Here is a 22,464-nt window from a genome sequence, read left to right on the forward strand (position 1 = left end):
ACGTACAACAGTGGTATAAGCAATAATAGTTGCAGGAAATTAAGTCTGGTTCTGAACTCAATAGAAATGGCAGCTTTCCAACTGTCCTCTGTGGTTGTCTCTTTAATAGCAGCCTTGATCTGCAGAAATTGCAAATGAAGCTTTTCAGAGAAAAATGTTGCCACCTCCTAATTACTGCAGGCTGAACACATAGATCAGTGTGCAGAGGGGCAGCTGAAAATGGACAGCATAATATCTGACAGAAAGCATGCAATTGTGCCGATTACAAATGGGTTTAATGTCTTTCCAGGGGAAGAGGAGGAAATTCCTTTTGTCTATTTGTGCATGTTAATTAGCTTATATTCACAAATATTTAATCCTGTTAACTTAAAAACCAAGGGAGAGTAGCCAGAAGGCTAAAAGAGAACTGGTTGTGCCAGTTCAAATCTAGCCCATTGACCTCAAATCAGGATTCACATCTTCCAAAAAAGCTTGTAAAAGTACAGCGACTCCTCCCTTTGGCCTATATATCTGCTCTAATATGTGTGAGAGAGATAGGCCTGTTTGCAGAGAAAATAATCCACACAGCATTTTAAATGCAAACATAGACCCTATAACAAATCAATGAAGCAAAAAGTTGCTGGAGAGGATTGTTGCTGTCAGGTCCAGTTTTTGGACTTTCTATAGGCATCTGGTTGACTCATATGAGAACAGGATACTAGACCAGGTGGGCCAGTGGTTTAAGCCATCAAGCTCAATCCATCAATTCCCTGTGCGGACTGAAAGTGTGAGCTTTCAGGTTGCATGCTAGGATTTAAGTCTGGATGTTTTTATTTTGTGGCTGGCCATTAAAGGTAAAGGGACCCCTGACCGTTAGGTCCAGTTGTGGCTGACTCTGGGGTTGCGGCGCTCATCTCGCTTTATTGGCCGAGGGAGCCACCATACAGCTTCCGAGTCATGTGGCCAGCATGACTAAGTCACTTCTGGCGAACCAGAGAAGTGCACAGAAACGCTGTTTACCTTCCTGCCGGAGCAGTATCTATTTATCTACTTGCACTTTGATGTGCTTTCGAACTGCTAGGTTGGCAGGAGCAGGGAGCAAGCAACGGGAGCTCACCCCGTCGCAGGGATTCGAACCGCTGACCTTCTGATCAGAAAGTCCTAGGCTCTGTGGTTTAACCCACAGCGCTACCCGTGTCCATGGTTTAAAAACAAAAAGTGCCATTTAATTCACACAGAAGCCCTATCCTAGCCCAGAAGATTGCATGTGCATATTCTTCCAGGTGCAGTTACACAGTATTTTTGAAACATAAAGTTGCATGTATGATATTTCCTAATTACTGACTTGGCTTTTCTGTGACCCCCCTCCTCCCACCAGCATTAAATCAAATTTCAAAAATGTGTGTCCGCAAGCTCTGCTGATGAAATGCCCCATTAATTTATTGAGGTCATTTGGCTCCTCGAAACATAGAATTCTGTCCCTTTCCTTTTCTGACTGCTTATTTTGGAAATATGCTCACCTGTGTATATACGCAATACACTTCCTTTTTGTATATGTATAAACTTAAGACTCCTTGGGGGTTGTTTTTTTCTGAAGCAAGAAGAATATGCCTTCCTTTTCCCTGCTATTGTGAATCCTCGCTTGGATTATCTCCTCTGCAAAGTCTTATAAAGATCATGAAAGGGAATATAACTTTGTTAAACCAACATTTTGCATAAACCTTTCAGCCATAAAATGCAATCGCAGTGGCTTCGAGAGATCAGGGCCCCTAGTAGATTTGCATTTTAAATTCCTTGCTCTTTCTTTACGCAACATGCCATAGCATCAGATCAAGGGCAATGTGTCAAATGATACAAACCACACTAAAGCCAAAGAGTTACTGATTTTCATGCCCTTTCTTTACCCGTGTTTTTTTGGCCAACGATGTTCCAAGATTCATGTAGCCCAAACCCATAAACTGGAGGGAGATGTTAGCTGGTTTGAAGGAATCCCAGGGTTTGTAGAAGATGGGGGAGGGGGGACGGGACCTAAAGAGGAAGTGGTCCTCCTAAAGACGGCCAGGGAGGACTGAGCATGCTCAGTGACCATGAAATGCTGATTGACTCTGGGTAAGGGTGGGTAATGGGGTGGTGAAGAGGACTGAATAGGAGCAGCTGGAATCTTGAATGCCACACTGCAAGTTACATTCCCAGTGCATTTACTGAGCCTGTAGTTTGGCATACTCTCTGTACATACTGAGCAGATGTGAGGTCCACAGGGTGGCAACACAAGAGCAGGCCTTCTCTGTAGTGGCTCCCTGTTTATGGAACGCTCTCCCAAGTGAGTTGAGCCTGGTGCCTTCATTATATATATTTTAGGTGCCAGGCAAAAATGTTCCTCTTCAACCAGGCCTTGGGCTGATTAAGAGTCTACATCCTTTTAAATGTATCTGAGAAGGGGAGTGTTTATCTTGTTTTGTTTCACTTATTTACTTGTTTTTATCCTGTATTTTATTCTGTGAACCGCTCTGAGATATTATGATGAAGGGCAGTATATCAGTCAATCAATCAAATAAATATCCAATGTTCTCTAAATAGGCATGGCAAGCACAGAAACTGTATAATGGCTGCTAACTCTATCAGTTTACTACCCCACCATGAGAAACTACTCTTAACACTGGAGCTTTGATTTATCATTAATAAGCAGCCAATAGGTGCCATATTTATTCCTTTGGCTACCTACATTTCTTCTTGTTGCTTTCATCATGGGTCTGTTCTTATCTTGCCACTGTTAACTGAGGAGAAATTACATAAAAGTTCATAGGTGCAATGTTCAAAGTCCTCTGAAACACAGCCATGTATAGGTTTGGTGGTTTTGTTTTTTTTAATCACTCATTTCCACCTCTGTGATTTCTTCCATGGGAGCTTTCCTGCAGCCAAGGGCTCATTAGAAAGGGTTCACTGATAAATGCTATCTCAAATGTGTGCTTTCTGCAGAGCTCTAAAAGTTTGAAAAAAAGCAGTTGAAATGTTTGCTTTTTTACCCGTAGATTACTTCCATTGACAATGGTCTTCCGTTCGCAGTGACTTTGGTCTTCTTGTAAAACCCTGAATGGCCATGTAATTAAATTGTGCGACACAAAAAGGGCTCATTTCACAGTGATGGTGGCCAGAGAGCACAGCCTTTTATGTGTTAGGATTCCAGCTTCAATCTCTTGCATCTCTCATCAGAGGATCTCAAGTAGCCTGGCTGGGAGAGTTTTTCCTCCTGAGACTCTGGCGATAAGAACATGAAAAGTCTGCTCCCCTTCCCTGGGAGGGGGGAGGGGTGTTGCAGACTGGCATCTGGGACCCCCAGTGACTCGGATTGGGGGCGGAGGGATGCCGCCCATGTCACTGAGACTCCCAGCTGTGTCACGCTGCTGGCCGACCAATCTGTGCGGCCAGGGGGCATGGCCACAAGATGTTTAAACTGCGGTGCAGCCAGGGGGGCTGCCTCCTTTCGCCTCCTCACCAGATCTCCCAGCCCACCCACCCTCTTTTTAAGCTTTGGTATGACATGACCTTGCTATGGACATATGTCAGCCGCCATATTGATGGGGCTGCGTAGGAATTTTTCCCACATGGCAAATTGGCACCAGCCATTTGGTTTTCGCCTACCTTGTAGCAATCATCATAACTTTGTGAGGTTAGGCATTGGGTAAGCCTTTGTGATGGGAGGGGAGGTTGTTGCGTCTGCCTGCCCCTCCTCGATAAGGGTATCCCGTTAAAGGGGTCCGGGGGTGTGGATTCTGTCTGAAGCCTGTGTGTGGGCTAGGGCCCTGCCACAACCCCATTGGGGACCCTGGGGGTGCTCTTAATTGGGGGTGCTCCTGCTACCAGTGGTTGACCCTTAAGAGACTTAAGAGTGCAGGAGCCAGGATATAGTCTGGTTTCATCCAATGCTTAAGCCAAACCACTCACTATCCGTGTCCTTGTGTGTTTATTATACAGTAGACGCTTGGGTTGCGAATGTGATCCGTGCGGGAGGCACATTCGCAACCCGCAGCGTCATGTCTGCAGGTTGCGATTCAGCACTCATGCGCAAAGCGCTGAAACCCGGAAGTAACCTGTTCCGGTGCTTCCAGGTTCAGCATGGTGCGCAACCCGAAAACACGCAACCCGAAGCATCTGTAACCCGAGGTATGACTGTATAAGGGAACCATGGGGCCTTCCTAGATCACTCAAAGGCCACCTATCTAGTCGAAGCATCCTCTTTCTCACAGCAGATCAACCCAATGCCTCTGAGAAGCTCACAAATAGGAACATGAGTTCAATAGCCCTCTCCTAATGTGGAAGCGCCACCACTCCCCACTTTCTCCCCCACGATAGCCTTTGTACCCATGGATAGTTTTATTTCAGTTTTATTATACCACCCTTCATCTGAAGTTCACTGGGCAGTTCATAACATGCAAAATGAAAACGCAAATTACATAATAAAAACAAAAACAGACTATATGGAATCCGCAGAAATGACTGGCAGAATCAGAGACCAGGGAGAAGAGACGGTGGAGGAAGATTGGAAGAAATTTAAAGACTATTTACAGAAACACTACAAGATTAATGAATGTTAAAATAACATCAGATTGAATGTATAAGGTTATTGGAGTAAAACTTTAAAGATTAGAAGACCCAACATCTTAAGTTCTAAGCATTGAATAAGCTATATTAAGACATTCAAATCAGAAAGGAGGTTAAATATGACAGAGGGAAGGGATTTGTTGTTTAATTGTATGAATTGGAATACAGGGAAGGGAGACTCGGGGAAGTCAGAGAAACAAGTTAATGCAAGATCAATATGAAGATAAGATTGTTTTTATTTCTGTTGTTTGTAGTATGTTATGTTTGTGTAATTCTGTATGTTTTTGGTGTATTGTTCGTTGCTTTTGTTTTGCTTTGTCGTCTTTTATGTAAAATCGAATAAAATATTTATTAAAAAAAACAAAGGAAAAAAAAAACACCCTCCACAAAACCGCCCACATAGAATGTTAATCAGCGAAAGGACTCATTAAAGAGAAACGTTTTCGTCTGACATCTAAAAACATGTTATAATAAAGGCACCAAGAGAGCCTCCTCGGGGAGAGAATTCCAGAAACGGGGAGCCACTGCAGAAAAGGCCCGTTGGACCTCTTGTGGCATGCGAAGAAGAGCCTCAGATGATGGTTGCATATGGAGAGAGGTGGTCCTTCAGGTCCTGAGCCATTTAAGGCCATTTAATTTGAATTGGGCACGGAAACTCAATTGGCCACCAGTGCAGTTGGGCCAGGTTCAGTATAGCTGATGGTTCCACTTTTACTGGGAGCCAAGGTCAACTGTTGCATTGCCCCTTCATATTGGGGCCCATCAAAAGCACCATGCTGAGAGCCCACTGAAGTGGTTTTTTTTGACAGTGAAATGTACTGCCTGGTCTTTGAGCAGCAGCTGGATGAACACCTATGAAAGATAAGGTATCAGTGGATTTCCTGCACTTGCAGGGGATTGGGCAAGATGACCTTGAAGCTCTTCCAAGTTTATGGCTCTGCTGTTGTATTTTTTTAAAGTCACATTTGCATCATAACTGAGCCTCAGTTTGCAAAATTGCAAACAAATTGCAATCATTGTTAAAAATGCCCCAGATGTTATTTTCACTAGATTACAAAGAGATGCCCTATACCAATCAGAAGGAGTTGGCTGCAAAGGAAAAGGAACATTTGGTTTACCTAGCAGCTATCAGAGGATGATAAAGGCACATTCACCACTGGAGATGCGGACAAGGATTAGCAGTGAGCATAGAACAATAACTACTGATACACTTGTAATGATGTTGCCTGGGAACACAGCACCAATGTTTTCCGCTCAGAGACCAGACCTGTTTCCCCACTTAAGAAAAAGCTATCTTATAAAAAGGAAAATCATATGAACATTAACATTGGCAAGGCTGCAGCTAACACGAGGACAGTGTGTGCTTCCATTGTGAGTGGGGAAATACATGGTTTATGTTCTTCCTTGTACATATAAGTGCTTTTTGTTGAAGCTAGTTGCTACATATTTCAGTGTATCTTAGTATGCATCTTCTATCTGAAACCTGATTAGCTAAACAGTAACAGCCATTTTACTATCATTGATCGGATTATTTTTAACATCCTACCAGTAAATTCTCCATTTGCATCCACCCAAACGCTCATTCTCTCTGCAAATGAAATATTTAATATTCTGGGCAGGAATATTCGTGTTTTAGGCACTTTGCATATGGGCAATGTTATTAAAAGAGTGACTTCCGCTTGCTCTCTGTCTGTTATTGCCAGACCTAGTTTGTCCCTGTGGTGCTTCTGTAGAGGCTTGTTATGCGAGCCAGAGAGATCCACAAGAAAGCTCTGCCTGCAATGAGATAATAAAGCATGTTCCTGTTACGAACTGACTGAATAGATTGTGTTTCTATGATACTACACAGGCCATATTTGCTCCTCCCTGAGGTCCTCTTCCCTAAGGCCATTCTTTCAAGGAGGAAATGGTTACTGAAGAAGTACTTCTAGCAGCAGTGGAAGCAACAGCTTTTGTTGTGTCAGGGTGGCAAAACTCCCACATTTCTCCCCCACCCACATTTCACTTCCCTTCCCTACCACATTATTCACCTTATTCTGCACCCAAGACTCCAGAACTGTCCAGGTGTGTTAGCGTATCAGAGTTCATATTCCACTAAGCTAGCTTGCTGGTAGGCTTTGGGTCACCAGTTGCCATCTCTCAACCTCACCTACCTCAAAGGTATCTGAAGAAGTGTGCATGCACACGAAAGCTTATACCCAGAACAAACTTACTTGGTCTCTAAGGTGCTACTGGACAATTTTTTAAATTTTTTTTTTTATTTTGGCTGCATCAGCCCAACACGGCTACCTACCTCAATCTGTCTCACAGGGTTCTTGTGCCTTAAGATCCTCATAGATGGCTCTTCCCTGCATCTCATCCTGAGGACACTTGCCTTTTGTGGTGATGATTGGAGAGGAGCCTCTCTGTGGTGGTGCCCCATCGGCAGAATGCCCTCCCTTTAGCTGTGCAACTGGTGCCAGCCTTGTTACCATTTTGGAACCATGTCAAGACTTAAGTTTATCCACCTGGGCAATTTAAGGGGTTTGACCCTCCCTTTAGCTGTGCAACTGGTGCCAGCCTTGTTACCATTTTGGAACCATGTCAAGACTTAAGTTTATCCACCTGGGCAATTTAAGGGGTTTGACCTGCTCTGCCACTGTTGTCCTCTTTGTTGTTTATTTAGAATTGTATTGTGTGGGTTTTTTAAAAAAAAATATAGACAGATAGATTGCACTCCAATCTACTATCTGTACAGTGGTACCTCGGGTTAAGTACTTAATTCATTCCTGAAACTGTTCTTAACCTGAAGCACCACTTTAGCTAAAAGGGCCTCCTGCTGCTGCCGCGCTGCCAGAGCACGATTTCTGTTCTCATCCTGAAGCAAAGTTCTTAACCTGAAGCACTATTTCTGGGTTAGCGGAGTCTGTAACCTGAAGCGTATGCAACCTGAAGCATATGTAACCCGAGGTACCACTGTATAAACAAAAAGGCAGGTTTTATTTTTAATTTTTTAAAAATAAACAGTAATTGTGAGGATAATAGGGCAGGGTAGCCTTGTGTGCTACTCTCAGCGATTTGGAGTAAGGTCAAGTTATGGTTTTCTAAAAACCTTTTTTAAAAAAACTTATTTTGCTCCTTGCAGTGCACAGAACTTAAATGTTACAGTTGCTGCTTAACAGAATACAAAACGTTTCAATTAAGTGAAGGGAATATATGTATAATTTTGTTCCAACCATAAAATAAGTAAATGCAACCTTGTAATCATAAAAAGGCCTTGCAACTAAGCATTGGAATGAGCTATAAAAAACATTGACCTCTATCTGGGTTAGTTAATCATGCCCTGAAGCATGCGAATAGAGATGTTCTCACCTTGCCTTGCATGACAATGACTCAGGTGTCCACTGCCTGTCAAGTGTAAAGATATGCAAAGTCTCCACCTACTTCACCTAAAGGACAGGACAGGGTGGAGAAGCAGAATTAAAACCATGCATTAGTTTGTTTTCACATAGATAAAAAGGTGTTAAAAAGAAAGAGATGTAAAAATGAGGGAAAGATTTGCAAGTGAGCCTGCTTGCTCCGAAAGGGCCTTGCCAGCTGATCAGTCCCTGCTGCTATGCCATGCCCTGTGCTGCAAGTCTCTCAGGTAACAGGTGTCTGGTTCCCCAGTCAGTGTAACTAAAGGATGACCTCATAGGGGTGGAGCCCTGCTAGGCTGCAGAGGTGGCAGTCAGGTGAGCCAGGTAAGAAGTGGAACTTTGAGCAAGACAGCTGATCCATTGGAGAAGCTGCTCCATTCACCCAAGCAACAAGCAGGCAAACACACCTCCTGCAAGGGAGAACCAGCTTAGCTTTTCTACTCAATCAGGTTTCTTCCTTTTCCATCTCCTTTCTTTTCCTGCTCTGGTCTGGAAATGGACACCAAAGAGCCACCTGGGAAAGAAAGTGTGGGGGCCAGGAAAAAAAACTTGACCTTCATAAGGCACAGGCTGTACATGCTGGAGAGGAGGAAGACAGACACGGTGGTGGAGAGTCATATTTCTGGAGACTACAACAGCTCTGGGACTTTGAGGAGGAGTCAGTCCGACAGGAGTGAATACAACCAGAAATTACAAGGTAATAAAAATGAGGAGAGGAAGGGCTTGAGGCTGCAATCCTAACCCTACTAACCTGGGAGCCAGCCTCGTGGAATTCAGTGAATCTTTACTTCTGAGTAGACCTGGCTAGGACTGCATTGTGACCCACATTTCTGAAGTACTGGTCTAACTATTGGAAAACAATTCCATACCAGAGAAGCTTGCATGATGGTGTTAGCTGTGATGGAAGGTGATGAGCATGTTAGAGCTGGTGGAAAACATTTTTATGGAGTAGATCTTATGAAGCATTTGCCGGTATTATTGTTGTTGCTGTTGTAAGAAATAGGTTCTCCACTGTAGCACCACTAAGCTAGGAAATACTTTGAAGGGAACCTAGTTCCTCTCACATTGAGGGGAAGTGCGTGATTAAATGCAATTTTGTAGCATTATAACTGTCATACTGCTCCTGCTGTAACACTTTGTAAGTAACACAAGGGGCAATTTTAATGCATTGAAGCCACGCATTGAAATATACAGACAGGGTGAGATATTTTGTATGCAGCCTTAAATAGTAGGAAGTGAACGTTTGTCTTGCGGGGCGGGGGGAGATGCTTTTATTTGGTTATTTTCTTGTTTGGATTAGGAACAGGTGATCTGAGACAACATACATTTTCCACCCCTGCACACCCCTGAGGCCACACATAAGTACAATGACATTTTATTTTACACATATCTATTCCCTTTGGGCAGAAGGGTGTGTTTTCTCTCCTGCAAACTGCAATCCCCAGTGCTATTTATTGCACAGCTGTCTCCGTGAATTCAGCAGAACTCTGATCTCCCAGAGTGCAGGGAGAAAAAACATAGTTCCTAGGACTTGTAGCAGATTTGAAATAATGAAAATAAAGTGCCGTTTCTGAGCAGGGAAAATAAAAATGCAGAACCATCTGTGCACCATTAAAACGACTTCCTAGACAACTATCCTCTAAAAGAGGGTTAGGCTATACGATCAACACGCCAGTTCTACGTATGTTTACCTGTAAGTGTGCATAGAATTATCAGCAAAATGGTTTAAATAACTACAGTGAAATTTCTTTTCGCCTCACTGGAGGAATGCAGTCTGTAAAACTACACTGGTAATACGGAACAGGCTTGGTTATGCTGCCCTAAGGCCATGTCCCCATAGGCTTTCACCCCCCCCCCCTTTCCAGGGAGAACTAGATCTCTGTGATGAACAATAGTCTGTGTTGTTCTTAGTCCCCCCCCTCCCTCCAGCCCTTCTAAAGGGTACTGCAGACACGGCATTTCCTTATATGCAAAGGCTACCTGGCAGAACACTTCAGCTGCACAGAACATTCTTCTTAACACACAAGGAAACAGCATGTGTGCATTTGCTTGGTGTGTCAAGGGAAGGCTATGTTGCTCTGCTATACATACAGACCCGGTGCCGGCAGTGTTCTGCCCACCCCACCTTCCACAATACCTATTCAGTAATTCCAGGACGTACTTTCATGTCACATGATCTAGTTCCTGGTGAGCACTAAATATGCCCCAGAGCTTACGTGCCCGTTGGACCTGTCCCAATTTGCATGGGAACTAGATTTCACAACTTTGCCTAGCCTGTTAGTGGCATTTTGTAAATTTCTCTCGTTTGATGTCGGGTGCTGAATACGGTTGACCTTGCCATTGAAACATTAGACTTTACACTGCAATGCTATGGTTCTATGATTCACAGTAAGCTTGTTTTATTGTTCAAAGAGCATTGCCTATCAGGGCTGTCATTCCATAAAAGAGAGGCCAGTCATTCATTTGATCACATGAAAAATCAAATAGCCTCATAGTATGGGTTCCCTTGATCTAGATGCTCCCAGTGGATAGTTCCCTGGGAAAGGAAGCCTCCATTGCTTCCCTCACTTCTGGCTTCAGTTGCTGGATACCAGGAGAGGACAAGGAATGTGGATGTTATTGCTCCTTCTCTGTGCTCCTTTCACTTATCGCCTAAAGAGGGCCTGCATAGACAAGCCAGGAGACCCCATGGATTGGTATTGGTCCCCCTACTGGGGTGTGAGCATCAGCCCAATGATGCCAATCCCCAATGGCCAACTTGAAGTCTCAAACATATAAGGGCTCCATGAATATGCATATAGGTCAAGGGGCGGAGTCTGCTGCTGTATACTGCTCTGCCATGCACATCCCATTGTGTCCAATGGTGCTTTAAATACTTGCATTTTAAAAGTAATGCAAAACAATGTTTTTAAACCTGTGGCTTGATTAACCGAAGTGCCTGTTTTAATCAATCAAGATGTTTTCAGGCTACAATCCTACACATGCTTCCCTCTCAGTTAAGTAATTCAATAAGGGCTTGCTTTTGAGTTTCTGTAGTATATACATGCATAAGATTGCACTGCAAATCCAGTGAACAAGTGGGACTTTCAGCAAAATGCTGCAATGTCTTGTTCAGTGTCTGAGCCAGCCAGCAATGCCCTCTTCAAGTAAACTCCATCCCATCCCCTCCCTCCAACAGACACTTAGGCCTCAGTGCCCACTGAGCATGCTCAGATTTGTTGCTGGGTCCCTGCCTCTTTAGATGGTACTGGGTGGGTGGGTTGCATGCGTACGTGCGTGTGTGTGTGTGTTGCTGCAAAACGTTGGGATTCCCTTCTCCAAATCAGCTGATATCTCTTGTTTGGGATGGGATGGGGGAAGAACCATTTTGGTGATATAAGGATTGGCCCCTGCAGAATGAGCTGGCTATTAGTATATAGGAAGTTGCAGTTCTATTGTTGTTGTTTAGTCATGTCCGACTCTTCGTGACCCCATGGACCAGAGCATGCCAGGCACTCCTGTCTTCCACTGCCTCCCGCAGTTTGGTCAAACTCATGTTAGTAGCTTCAAAAACACTGTCCAACCATCTCGTCCTCTGTTGTCCCCTTCTCCTTGTGCCCTCAATCTTTCCCAACATTAGGGTCTTTTCCAGGGAGTCTTCTTTTCTCATGAGGTGGCCAAAGTATTGGAGCCTAAGCTTCTGGATCTGTCCTTCTAGTGAGCACTCAAGGCTGATTTCCTTCAGAATGGATAGGTTTGATCTTCTTGCAGTCCATGGGACTCTCTTCCAGCACCATAATTCAAAAGCATCAATTCTTGGGCGATCAGCCTTCTTTATGGTCAAGCTCTCACTTCCATACATCACTACTATCCTGACCTTTGTCGGTAAGGTGATGTCTCTGCTTTTTAAGATGCTGTCTAGGTTTGTCAGTTCTATTATATATGTTATAATATACTTTGTTGCCTGGGTCATCTCTCTAAGACATAGACAGAAACACACACTCATACCTGGATAAAAGTCAGATCCAGTAGAATTAAATGGAAATTTGCATAATTTTACATGAGGTCTCAACCCCCCCCCCCAAAAAAAAACACACAATGCTGGTCATTGCAATACTAACTTCTTTGCCTAGGTGGCTGTAGGATTTCCCCCCCAGAAGAAAGGGGTGGACGGGCAGATAAGTAAAACACTGGGGGATGGGGGGGGGGACACAGGCTAGTTTCTCACCAGAAAAATAAGACAACTAGTGCTTGTATATTTTGCCTCATATCTCAGGTTCTACAAATGATAGAAACTTGCTCTGGATCCCCACGATTCTTTGTACTGCATCTCCTCCTTCATCCATGCATCTCTGAAAAGTGGTGTTGTTATCTGTGAAATATTCCTTATTAAAATTTATAAAGTTGGTCCTCTAAGAATGTTTCTGAAATCTCTTTCAGTGGTTTACCAATGCTGCTGTTCAACACATCTCAAACTTCCCCCTTTTTCTACTTACCGTATTTTTTGCTCTATAAGACTCACTTTTTCCCTCCTAAAAAGTAAGGGGAAATGTGTGTGCGTCTTATGGAGCGAATGCAGGCTGCGCAGCTATCCCAGAAGCCAGAACAGCAAGAGGGATTGCTGCTTTCACAGCGCAGCGATCCCTCTTGCTGTTCTGGCTTCTGAGATTCAGAATATTTTTTTTCTTGTTTTCCTCCTCCAAAGACTAGGTGAGTCTTGTGGTCTGGTGCGTCTTATAGAGCAAAAAATACGGTACTTTGACAGGTTAGTGTAATTTAAGTGGATAATCACCATCTTCAAGCTGGCAGTGCACTACAGAGGTTAGGAAAAAAATACCATGGGTCTGTGGGGGGTGGGGTATATGTAACCCATCAAGGCAGCGACTTTCTTTCCTAAGCTAAAGTTTGTATAGGGCAGGGCCTCCCCCCCCCCCATCTCTCAGCCCTTAGGGATGCTGATTCTTTCTTACTGGCTGCCAAATTTCCTTTAACTCTGGATGTTGTCCATGCAGGTCAGTCGCACTTTCTCTTCAATGGATTTGTTTCCATTATTGATGTCCTGCTGCATGTGTATATATAGCTCTTTTTCCTCAATAGAATCAAGTTACAAATAGGAATACAACAGCCTATAATGTTGAGGCTATAATTACATGGGGGGGGGACACACCAGCAGGTAGGTAAAAAATATTTTCTATGGGCCTTTATTTCTTCCCTTTTCATACTGAACTCTTTATTAACAAGACACAGCATTTTTCTTTTGGGTAAAAAAAAAGAGGTAAATTTAACTGAGGTTACAGTGACTACTGATTTCTTGCCCCCTGAAAGAGGAAGCAGAATTTCCAAGCAGGCTCAGAAATAAACTGGCGGAATCATAGCATTGTTGGAAGGGAACACAAGGCTCCTATAGTCAACTTTTTGCCCAACATGAGTCTCGAACCCATAACCCTGAGATTAAGAGTCTCATGCTCTACCGACTGAGCTATCCCATGGCCAATAGAATTCTATTGCATATCAATGTAATAAATAAATTCTGTGACCCACTATTTTTTGGAGATACTGCAAACCCATCCCACCCCGAATTCCACCCCTGTAACTTTCACAAAGGGACGCGGGTGGCGCTGTGGGTAAAACCTCAGCGCCTAGGACTTGCCGATCGCATGGTCGGTGGTTCGAATCCCCGCGGCGGGGTGCGCTCCCGTCGTTCGGTCCCAGCGTCTGCCAACCTAGCAGTTCGAAAGCACCTCCGGGTGCAAGTAGATAAATAGGGACTGCTTACCAGCGGGAAGGTAAACAGCGTTCCATGTGCTGCGCTGGCTCGCCAGATGCAGCTTGTCACGCTGGCCATGTGACCCGGAAGTGTCTGCGGACAGCGCTGGCTCCCGGCCTATAGAGTGAGATGAGCGCACAACCCTAGAGTCTGGCAAGACTGGCCCGTACGGGCAGGGGTACCTTTACCTTTACCTTAACTTTCACAAATGACTATTGCAGAATCCATACAGGGATCCTTTTATGCATTGACTTCAGAAATTATCACCCACTGAGAAGAGAAAATGGTCATCTGAATCCACCAGAAAAAAAATTCACAGTGAGGATATTATTTCATATGTGCAATTTTTCTTTCTTTCATTGAGCTCTTTCAACACTCCAGAGAGCACTCGGTTAGCAATTAAAAGACTCTATGGTCAGGAAATTGAAACCAGATATTTCCTGGAAGGGATGCCTCTTTCATATCTATTGCCAAAAAAATAATTCATTGGAAAACAAAACCCGGTGTCTGGAGTTTGGATTACCTAATCAATAATCTGTCACTGGACCTGATAGTATCGGAGCACTCTCAAATTTGGTGGCAGTTCATGCAAGGTCACAGAGACTATAATGTTTCCTCTGTTCAAATACTCTGGAAATCTAGATACACACGTATTTTTAGAACTTCTTTATGCCGAGCAAAACACACTCAGGCGCCATCTACGCTATGAATCAGTATCATACCGCTGTAAATACTTCTCCCAAAGCTTCATGGGAAATGTAGTTTGATAAGAGTACTGAGAGTTGTTAAGGATACTCCTATTCCACTCACTGAGCCAGAATTCCCAGAGTTCAGTGGGAATAGCAAATCGACAATTAAACTACTCTGAGAATTGTGGCTCTGTAAGGGGAATAGGGGGACGCGGGTGGTGCTGTGGGTTAAACCACAGAGCTTAGGGCTTGCCAATCAGAAGGTCGGCAGTTCGAATCCCCGCGACGGGGTGAGCACCCATTGCTCGGTCCCTGCTCCTGCCAACCTAGCAGTTCAAAAGCACAAAGTGCAAGTAGATAAATAGGTACCACACCAGCGGGAAGGTAAACGGCATTTCCGTGCGCTACTCTGGTTCGCCAGAAGTGGCTTAGTCGTGCTGGCCACATGACCCGGAAGCTGTACGCCGGCTCCCTCGGCCAATAAAGCGACATGAGTGCCGCAACCCCAGAGTTGTCCATGACTGGACCTAATGGTCAGGGATCCCTTTACCTTTACCTAAGGGGAATAGGGGTCTGCTAGCAACTCTCAGCACCCTTACCTACCATGCTACCAAGGTCATTGTGGCAGATCTGACCCCTGACCCCTCCCTGACCCTGCTGCCAGCCCCACTGTGGCACTGGCAGCCACAACCCTATCTGCCACACCCCTGATGGCATAATTTGGGGGAAAACAGCTTTGTGGGCCAAATTTTATCCCTGGTGGGTCACGTTTGGCCTGCTGGCCTGGATGCTGGACTAAATGGGCCATTGGACTGGCACATCTTCTTATGTCCTCATGTCCAGCATCATTGCTCCTCTGCCCTCCCAGAATTCCAAGTAGCCATGGGCTGGGGCAACATGGGGGTTGGCTGTGTGGCTACAGAAGACTAAATGCGGCATGGCTCCAAGGCACCAAATGGCAATCTTTCAGCTGGCAAGCACATAAGCCAGTAAGCTTCGGCAAACCAGGTGGTTCCATGCCTCCCCCCCCCAAAGGAAATATTCAAATAATGGCCATGTGTGTCTGTGTCTTTTTAAGTGGCATGTCGCATAGCTGGGTGTGCTTTCTGAAAGTTTGCGCACTTAAAAGGGCTTATTTAAATCCTTGAATGGAAGAATCCATGCAGTGGAAAGACTGGAATATCCACACTCCTGGCGGCAGACCCTCCTGTCCCTACACAGCCCCCAACACACACTTGCAAGCTGATGCATAGAGAGTTGCTGCAGAGTTTAGAGCGGCACAGCTTGCCAAGGGCTTTGCAAACACACACACACATTCTCCTGCCACTCTCTCACTCAGAGAATCTCTCACACACACCCCATTACACCTGTGGAGGTAAGTGCAGAGATTTACCTTTCATGACATGGGAAATGGTTTGCTTTTTACTATTGTTTTTATTATTCTAATTTTTCCAATATACTTTTTTGTTTGCAAAGGACACAGGTAGCTTATTTGGCAATGTCATCCCCTCGGGGAGAGCCTTGCAGGCATGTAACCCGACACCACCAAGGACAAGCAAACCACCGAGCTCCTATTGTATTGCGTAATGGCAAGGAGCCAAAAGCAAGGCTTCCCTTCCCCCACATCCACCCTGCTGTGGATGCAAATATCTAATTGAGAGAGGTGGGCGTCTGGTGCTTGGAATACGTGCTTTTGGGTACATTACTCCAACTTCCATGCCATTACTATCAAATCAAGAGTAGGATGCACAAGCTCTTGACTTGGAACGCAGAAGCCCTCGACTGAGCTAGTTAGAAAACAAATCACATTATCTGTAAAACACAGGGGATCGCAAGGAAGGATGGTCTCTTATAGGGGACAAAAATGACTGCTGATTGGTGTGTTTTTATTGTTCTGAGTTTTACAAAGGTATTTTTAAAAGTTATTGTTGTATACATGTTTATATTTTGTTGTGGGCTGCCTAGGGAGGAAGGACGATCTAGAAATGTGACTAATGCGTACATAAACAAATAAATAAGAAATACTTAGTGCCTGCATCTGTCACACTGATTTTATGTTACCTCTGAAGTTTTTTTTTTATTCATAGAAGGTGAATCAAATTCTATGGATTTTTCAACACCGACCTCAAAAGTTAGTAATATTATAAAACAATGCAATTAGACAGAGATCTGATTTCCAATAATATAATAATAATTTATTATTTGTACCCCACCCATCTGGCTGGGTTTCCCCAGCCACTCTGGGCGGCTTCCAACAAAGATGAAAAATACACTAAAATGTCACATATTAAAAACTTCCCTGAACAGGGCTGCCTTCAGATGTCTTCTGAATGTCAGGTTGTTGTTTATCGCTTTGAAATCTGATGGGAGGGCATTCCACAGGGTGGGTGCCACTACCGAGAAGGCCCTCTGCCTGGTTCCCTGTAACTTGGCCTCTCGCAGTGAGGTAACCGCCAGAAGGCCCTCGGAGCTGGACCTCAGTGTCCGGGCAGAACGATGGAGGTGGAGACGCTCCTTCAGATATACTGGACCGAGGCCATTTAGGGCTTTAAAGGTCAGCACCAACACTTTGAATTGTGCTCGGAAACATACTGGGAGCCAATTTCCAAGGCCGCACTGACCCCCTTTCAGTGTCAAGGGCAGCACACTGCATCCAAAGAGGGAACTGGTTTAATTTCATATTTTTAATTCATGCAGTATAACATTGGGAACGTTACTTGTGAAAACAGTCCTTGTATCATTTATTTCTGTAGTACAAAAGACGTGTATGGTGCTTTATAAATGTACAAGGCAGGTCCCTGCTCCAAGAAGCTTACAATCTAAACTCAGATTGTGAAGGGAGGGAAGAAGCAAGGAGATGAAAATCTGCAAATGAAGTTAGACCTTCTTAGGATTCATTTCATTCGGAGGATGAATCAGAATTGTAGAGTTGCAGAGGATCATCTAGTTCAACCTCCTGCAAGGCATTCACCAAAAGATAGAGAGGGCCAGGTGTTTTTTTAAAATACTTTTGTTGCTCTGGCAGGGCAGAGAGATTAAAGCAGTCTCCTCTTGTGCTGCTGGACCTCCTTAAAAACCCAAACCAACCGTGGCCGACCCCTTCTCCAGTCCTGCCCTATTTGGGGGGCTTACATTGGCCTCCACCAATGGGAATGCAGCAGTGGTAGCCCATTCATAGCCTACGCCATTGGCAGACCCAGCCAATCTCTATGTGCACAGAGATGCTGGCACAGCCAGGTGGAAGGAAATTGCTGCATCCTAATCCCCTCCATCAGCTCAAATCACAGGTTAGGATTGTTCTATAATGCAGCATATATGAGCTGAAAGTAAACTCAGAGTTGTCCTAATGGGTTTTTCTGCTGTTCTGCATTGGTGTGGTTGTGTGTGTTTTTCTTAGGAAAACAAAACCCTATAGAAAAGGCTGTATTTGAAAGGCAAGACAAGCCATGGTTTACTGTGTTGGAAGCAGGCCGAGGTGATCCTCAGGCTCTTATGCTTCTTCATACTTTCCTCTGGCACAGCTGTGAGAAGTTCATAAGCTTTTGCTCATGGCAAACTACGATTGAACTTCACCTTGGTTTGTTTGAAAGCAGCAAAAGTTGCTAGCCCTTACTGATATTTTTAAAAAATAAAGAAAAAAACCAGAAGTGGTGTTTGTTTCTTACAGAAAAAATGGCACCACAAGCAGGGTCCTTGGGGCCAGTTGGCTCACCCCTGGAAAGTGAAGAACAGCTGAACAGGCGTCTGATGGCTAGAAGACACAAGATAATTACAGAAATGGTCCAGACCGAAAAAGACTATCTCAATGATCTGGAACTGTGCATCAGAATAGTAGTCGAACCCTTGAGAGGAAGGCAGGTAAGGAAGTCCTGGGTTATCACAGCTGTGTTTTGGCAGGGACAGGTTTCTGATAAAGATGTTGATTCAGTATTACTCTGCTCAACAGCAATGAATAGCGACTGAATTCACATTAAGAATTTCCTTTGCTTTTCTCCATGTTCTTCTGACCTATTTGTATTTTTTATTTTATGTTACCTGAAATATGCTTAATACCAGGCTTTTGGGACAGTGTGATGGTTATTTGTTTATATAAATGTTTTTATTGGTTCATTGTAGTTTTAACTGTTTGCTATACAGGTATTGAATTTTGCAAAAAATTTTGTGGAGGGTGGGTAACAAATATGTTTAATACATAAATGATAAACAAATGTATTCACCGTCTAGCGTACTCTGAGAGAGATGAACCAAGAGAGAAATCTCACCCTACTGTCATAGGACGCTTGGCCCTCCAGATGGTGTGGGACTCGAGCTCCAATCAGCCGCAGCCAGCATGGTTAATCGTCAGCCATGATGGGAGTTGTAGTCCAGCAACATCTGGGGGACGACAGGTTCTCCACCTCTCAGTCAGGATATGGTGGACGTGTTCCCCATTGTTTTATTTTTTGTTTTTGCTACGGGGGGAATACTCCACCATTGTGGAGACCTTGATGGGTGGAGAGCTCTTGCCAGTGATGCTTTGGTTGGCTCTAGCCAGTGCTGGGCTCTGAAATGGAGCATGTCAGCTGTGGACCTCCTAAATGCATTCCCCTGAGAGGGACCTGAATCAGAGCTGTTGTAGCTAATCTTCCCATCACTTTTCTTTCAAAGGCGGACATTTGTAAAAGATCTGCTAGGCTGAAATGTTTGGTGAATCTGCTGTCTTCTGATCTGCCAAGCTTCAGATGTGTTGGCAGATCTGCCATATCATAGACACGTCCTACCTGAACTACCTGACATCCTACCTTAGGATTGCTCTAGCTTTTTCTGGATTAGACACCTTCTGAGGGTTAGGCTACTTTCTTCTCTTGGCTATGAGCAGCCAAGGCAGAGTTGAGTTTGAATGGATGGTGGACAGGTGAGTTAGGGGCGGTGGTATCTAGAAAGGGGTAGTCATTCACTGTATGCTGGACCCGGGGGGGGGGTTACCGAGAGGCGTGGTCAGAGTCCGGTCCTGGGTCGAGGGTCTGGGTCCTCAATCACCTCCGGAGCCAGAGTGGATTCATCTGGTGTCTGCTCCTGAGGATCCGGCACAGGTGCAGGTGTTTCAGATTCAAGGCCCTGCCCCGGCTCAGCCGGCCCTGGAGACGGGGACTCCTGTGCAGGGTGGGATTCCTCTGGTTCAGCCTCTGAATCATACTCCCAGGCCATCACACACTGTCTGGAGTGAAAACCACAGTATGTGCTCAAAGGTAGTGCCGCAGCCTTGACTGAGTTCCACTGCTGGGCAAGCACGGGTTAGGAGCCTCTGAGGAACACTTGCCTGAGAGCAGAATCCACATACAAAGCCTGACAGCCCAGAGGTCAGGTATCCCGATGATCACAGAGCCAAGGGTCAAGATGGAGACCAAGGTAGAGCTGGGAACCAAAGGCATTGTTTCCGGCATCTGACTACTGCTGAGAGTTCCATTTAAGAAGTCCAGGGCCAGCGGTTCTCATCAGTGCCGCCTCTTCTGTGAAGGCTCATCAGCTGCAGGTGGAGTTGCTCCGACTTCATCCCCTTCAGGCTGCTGTTCAGTAGGCAAAGCTGACTTCTGGCTCATGACGGGTAATGTCATGACAGACAGGTAGGAAAGCAGAAGTGGGAGGCCATTTTCAGCCAAAGGAAAGCATTCCCTTCCAGGCCCCCATGGGCCAGAAACAAAAGGGGAAGGAGAAGAACATGTACATTATACGGTTGTACAGTAGGCTAGTTAGTTTCTACATACACACTGACAGACCCCTTTCTGCCCTCAGTCCAAGCAAGCAAGGGGCATGACCCAGAGTCCAAGGACATGTCATTGCCAGGCAAGAGCACTCAAGGAGAGTGAGAAGCAGGGCTCGTGAAGGGCTGAGGAGAGGATGTGATGTGGAAAGAGTCCTGATCTCCCACCTCTGGGCTTGAAGGGAAGGCCAAGGCAGACCTAAACTAGAAGAAGAGGAGGAGGAGGAGGAGGAGGAATTTGGATTTGATACCCCACTTTATCACTACTCGAAGGAGTCTCAAAGCGGCTAACATTCTCCTTTCCCTTCCTCCCCCACAACAAACACTCTGTGAGGTGAGTGGGGCTGAGAGACTTCAAAGAAGTGTGACTAGCCCAAGGTCACCCAGCAGCTGCATGTGGAGGAGTGGAGACGCCAACCCGGTTCACCAGATTATGAGTCTACTACTCTTAACCACTACACCACACTGGCTCTATCCCAGACCCCATCCCAGGCCCAGCCTGCAAACATTTCTAGGCCAGAGGCAAGGGGAGGCAATGGACTATCACTGTTATGCTTTCCCCATGTCTCTGCAGTCTTGAGCAGATCCCCAAAAGCCCACCAACCATCAAGTTCCTTCTTCAAGCCCTAGCTGGTCCTACCAGTTTTGCGGACAATGCGATCCTTCAGCAACATTCTTTCTAAAGCACTGCACCGTTCAGATAAAGTCACCACGGCTCTGTGGACAGCAACTGTGGGAAAATACTTTGCCGAGAAGCAGAACAAGTCCCGAGGGACTGTGGTTTAGACAGCGAAGCTAATGGAAGTGCTTACTACAATTATATCTCTCCATGCAGATTTTACTCCGCCGTTCTGTTGTTCAGCAGGGGCTTCAAAGCTGTCTAGCTACCATTTAGACGGCAACATGCTGTTGTTTTCCCAGAGCTATCAAGGCAAAGCCCTGTTGGGAATCCCAGCATGCTCTGCGGGCAGGAGCTGTTTTCACCTGCTGGAATACAGCAGGAGAGATGGACAAATTGCAACTTGTCAATGATCTGCACCACAATTGCACTCTTATATCATAGCCCACCTTGAAGCCTTGGCACAGAGCATCCACAACTGTATCACGTTACAAGAATACCTCTTCCTTGACACAACTTTTTTGGGGAGGGGGTGTCGGTCCAATATAACTTTGAAACATATTTTTGCTGATCAGAGAAAGCTCTATTTAAAACACCGACACCCAACATGCTGACTTTTCTTTCTGTCTCTGGGTCAGTGCAGAAGTAACATGTTGGCCCTTAACTGAAATTAAGAGATTTTGTGCACCCAACAGAACACAAAAAAGAAAGTCCTTCTTCATCCAGCCCTTAGTTAAACTATGGAATTCCGTGGATAGCTTTTAAGTAATCATAACATTGGAACTGACATCCCAATGGGAGTAAGACCCATTGAATTCTGTGGTATTTATTTCTGAATTAACTTCCTACACACTGCATGGGATTGTGCTGTTAGAGGGACTACGGCCAAACCTACAATTTGACAGCTGTACCCTCTGTTCGTTTCTTTTTAATAAAGTGGCTACCAACTTATTCTTCTCAGGACAAATCTCAGGAAATCTGTTATTCTTGAATGAAGAACAGAATTTAGCTGAGACTGCTTTGAAGTTTCTTATGCACTGAAAACGTTACTGGGCTCTGTAATCAAACATTACTCCCACTGGCAATTACTGTGGTGTATGATTGTTCCCATTACTACAACGTGCAATTTGATTCTTTAGGGCTGTATTCTGAAAGCGGCTGGGTAAATACACAGTTCTGTTACTAATGAATACTAATGGGCAGGCATGTTTGAAGGTGCTCACCTATCTGCCAAAATCAACACTATTGTTCGCGTCATGCGTTGCTCCTTGCTGTATGTTCCATGGTTTTTGCAGGCTGAGTCATTCTGCCTTCATCTTAAAAGGCAAAAACAGATGTGGGCAAAGGAGAGCTGGATTCGTGTTTTTGAATGATTCCAAAGGAACTGTTTTTGATGGGCAGCAGCTGAGAGCGTAAGAGAAGCATGCTGGATCAGGCCTGGTCTTACAGGGGCCCAACAGAGGCCTGTGAGAAATCTACAAGCAAGATTTCAGCACAATGCACACTCCATGCTCCTGTGGTTTCTAGCAACTGGTATTCAGAAGCTTTGCTGCCTCCAGCCATAGAGGCAGAGAATGGCCATCGTGGATGGCAGCCATCAATAGCTCCTCTCTTCTGCCGTGAATTTGTCCAGTTCTCTTTTATTTATTTTTAATATTTATTGGATTTTTTTTTACAACATAACACAACCCCCC

General features: G+C 44.9%; 1 protein-coding gene across 2 annotated transcripts in view; it reads left to right on the top strand.

The window, feature by feature from the left end:
• Nucleotides 1–8,308: 8,308 nt before the first annotated feature.
• The window catches only part of ARHGEF38 (Rho guanine nucleotide exchange factor 38), a 50,208-nt gene continuing 36,052 nt past the window's right edge, over nt 8,309–22,464 (top strand). For both annotated transcript variants that reach the window (XM_083456771.1, XM_083456770.1), the window contains exons 1-2: nt 8,309–8,673; nt 18,079–18,269. In XM_083456771.1, coding sequence (XP_083312897.1) covers nt 8,472–8,673; nt 18,079–18,269 — 393 coding nt within the window. In that variant the 5' untranslated portion in view covers nt 8,309–8,471. The remainder of the gene's footprint in view (nt 8,674–18,078; nt 18,270–22,464) is intronic.

The sequence above is a fragment of the Podarcis tiliguerta genome (assembly GCF_965153285.1).
Source record: "Podarcis tiliguerta genome assembly, chromosome: 9".
NCBI lineage: Eukaryota > Metazoa > Chordata > Lepidosauria > Squamata > Lacertidae > Podarcis > Podarcis tiliguerta.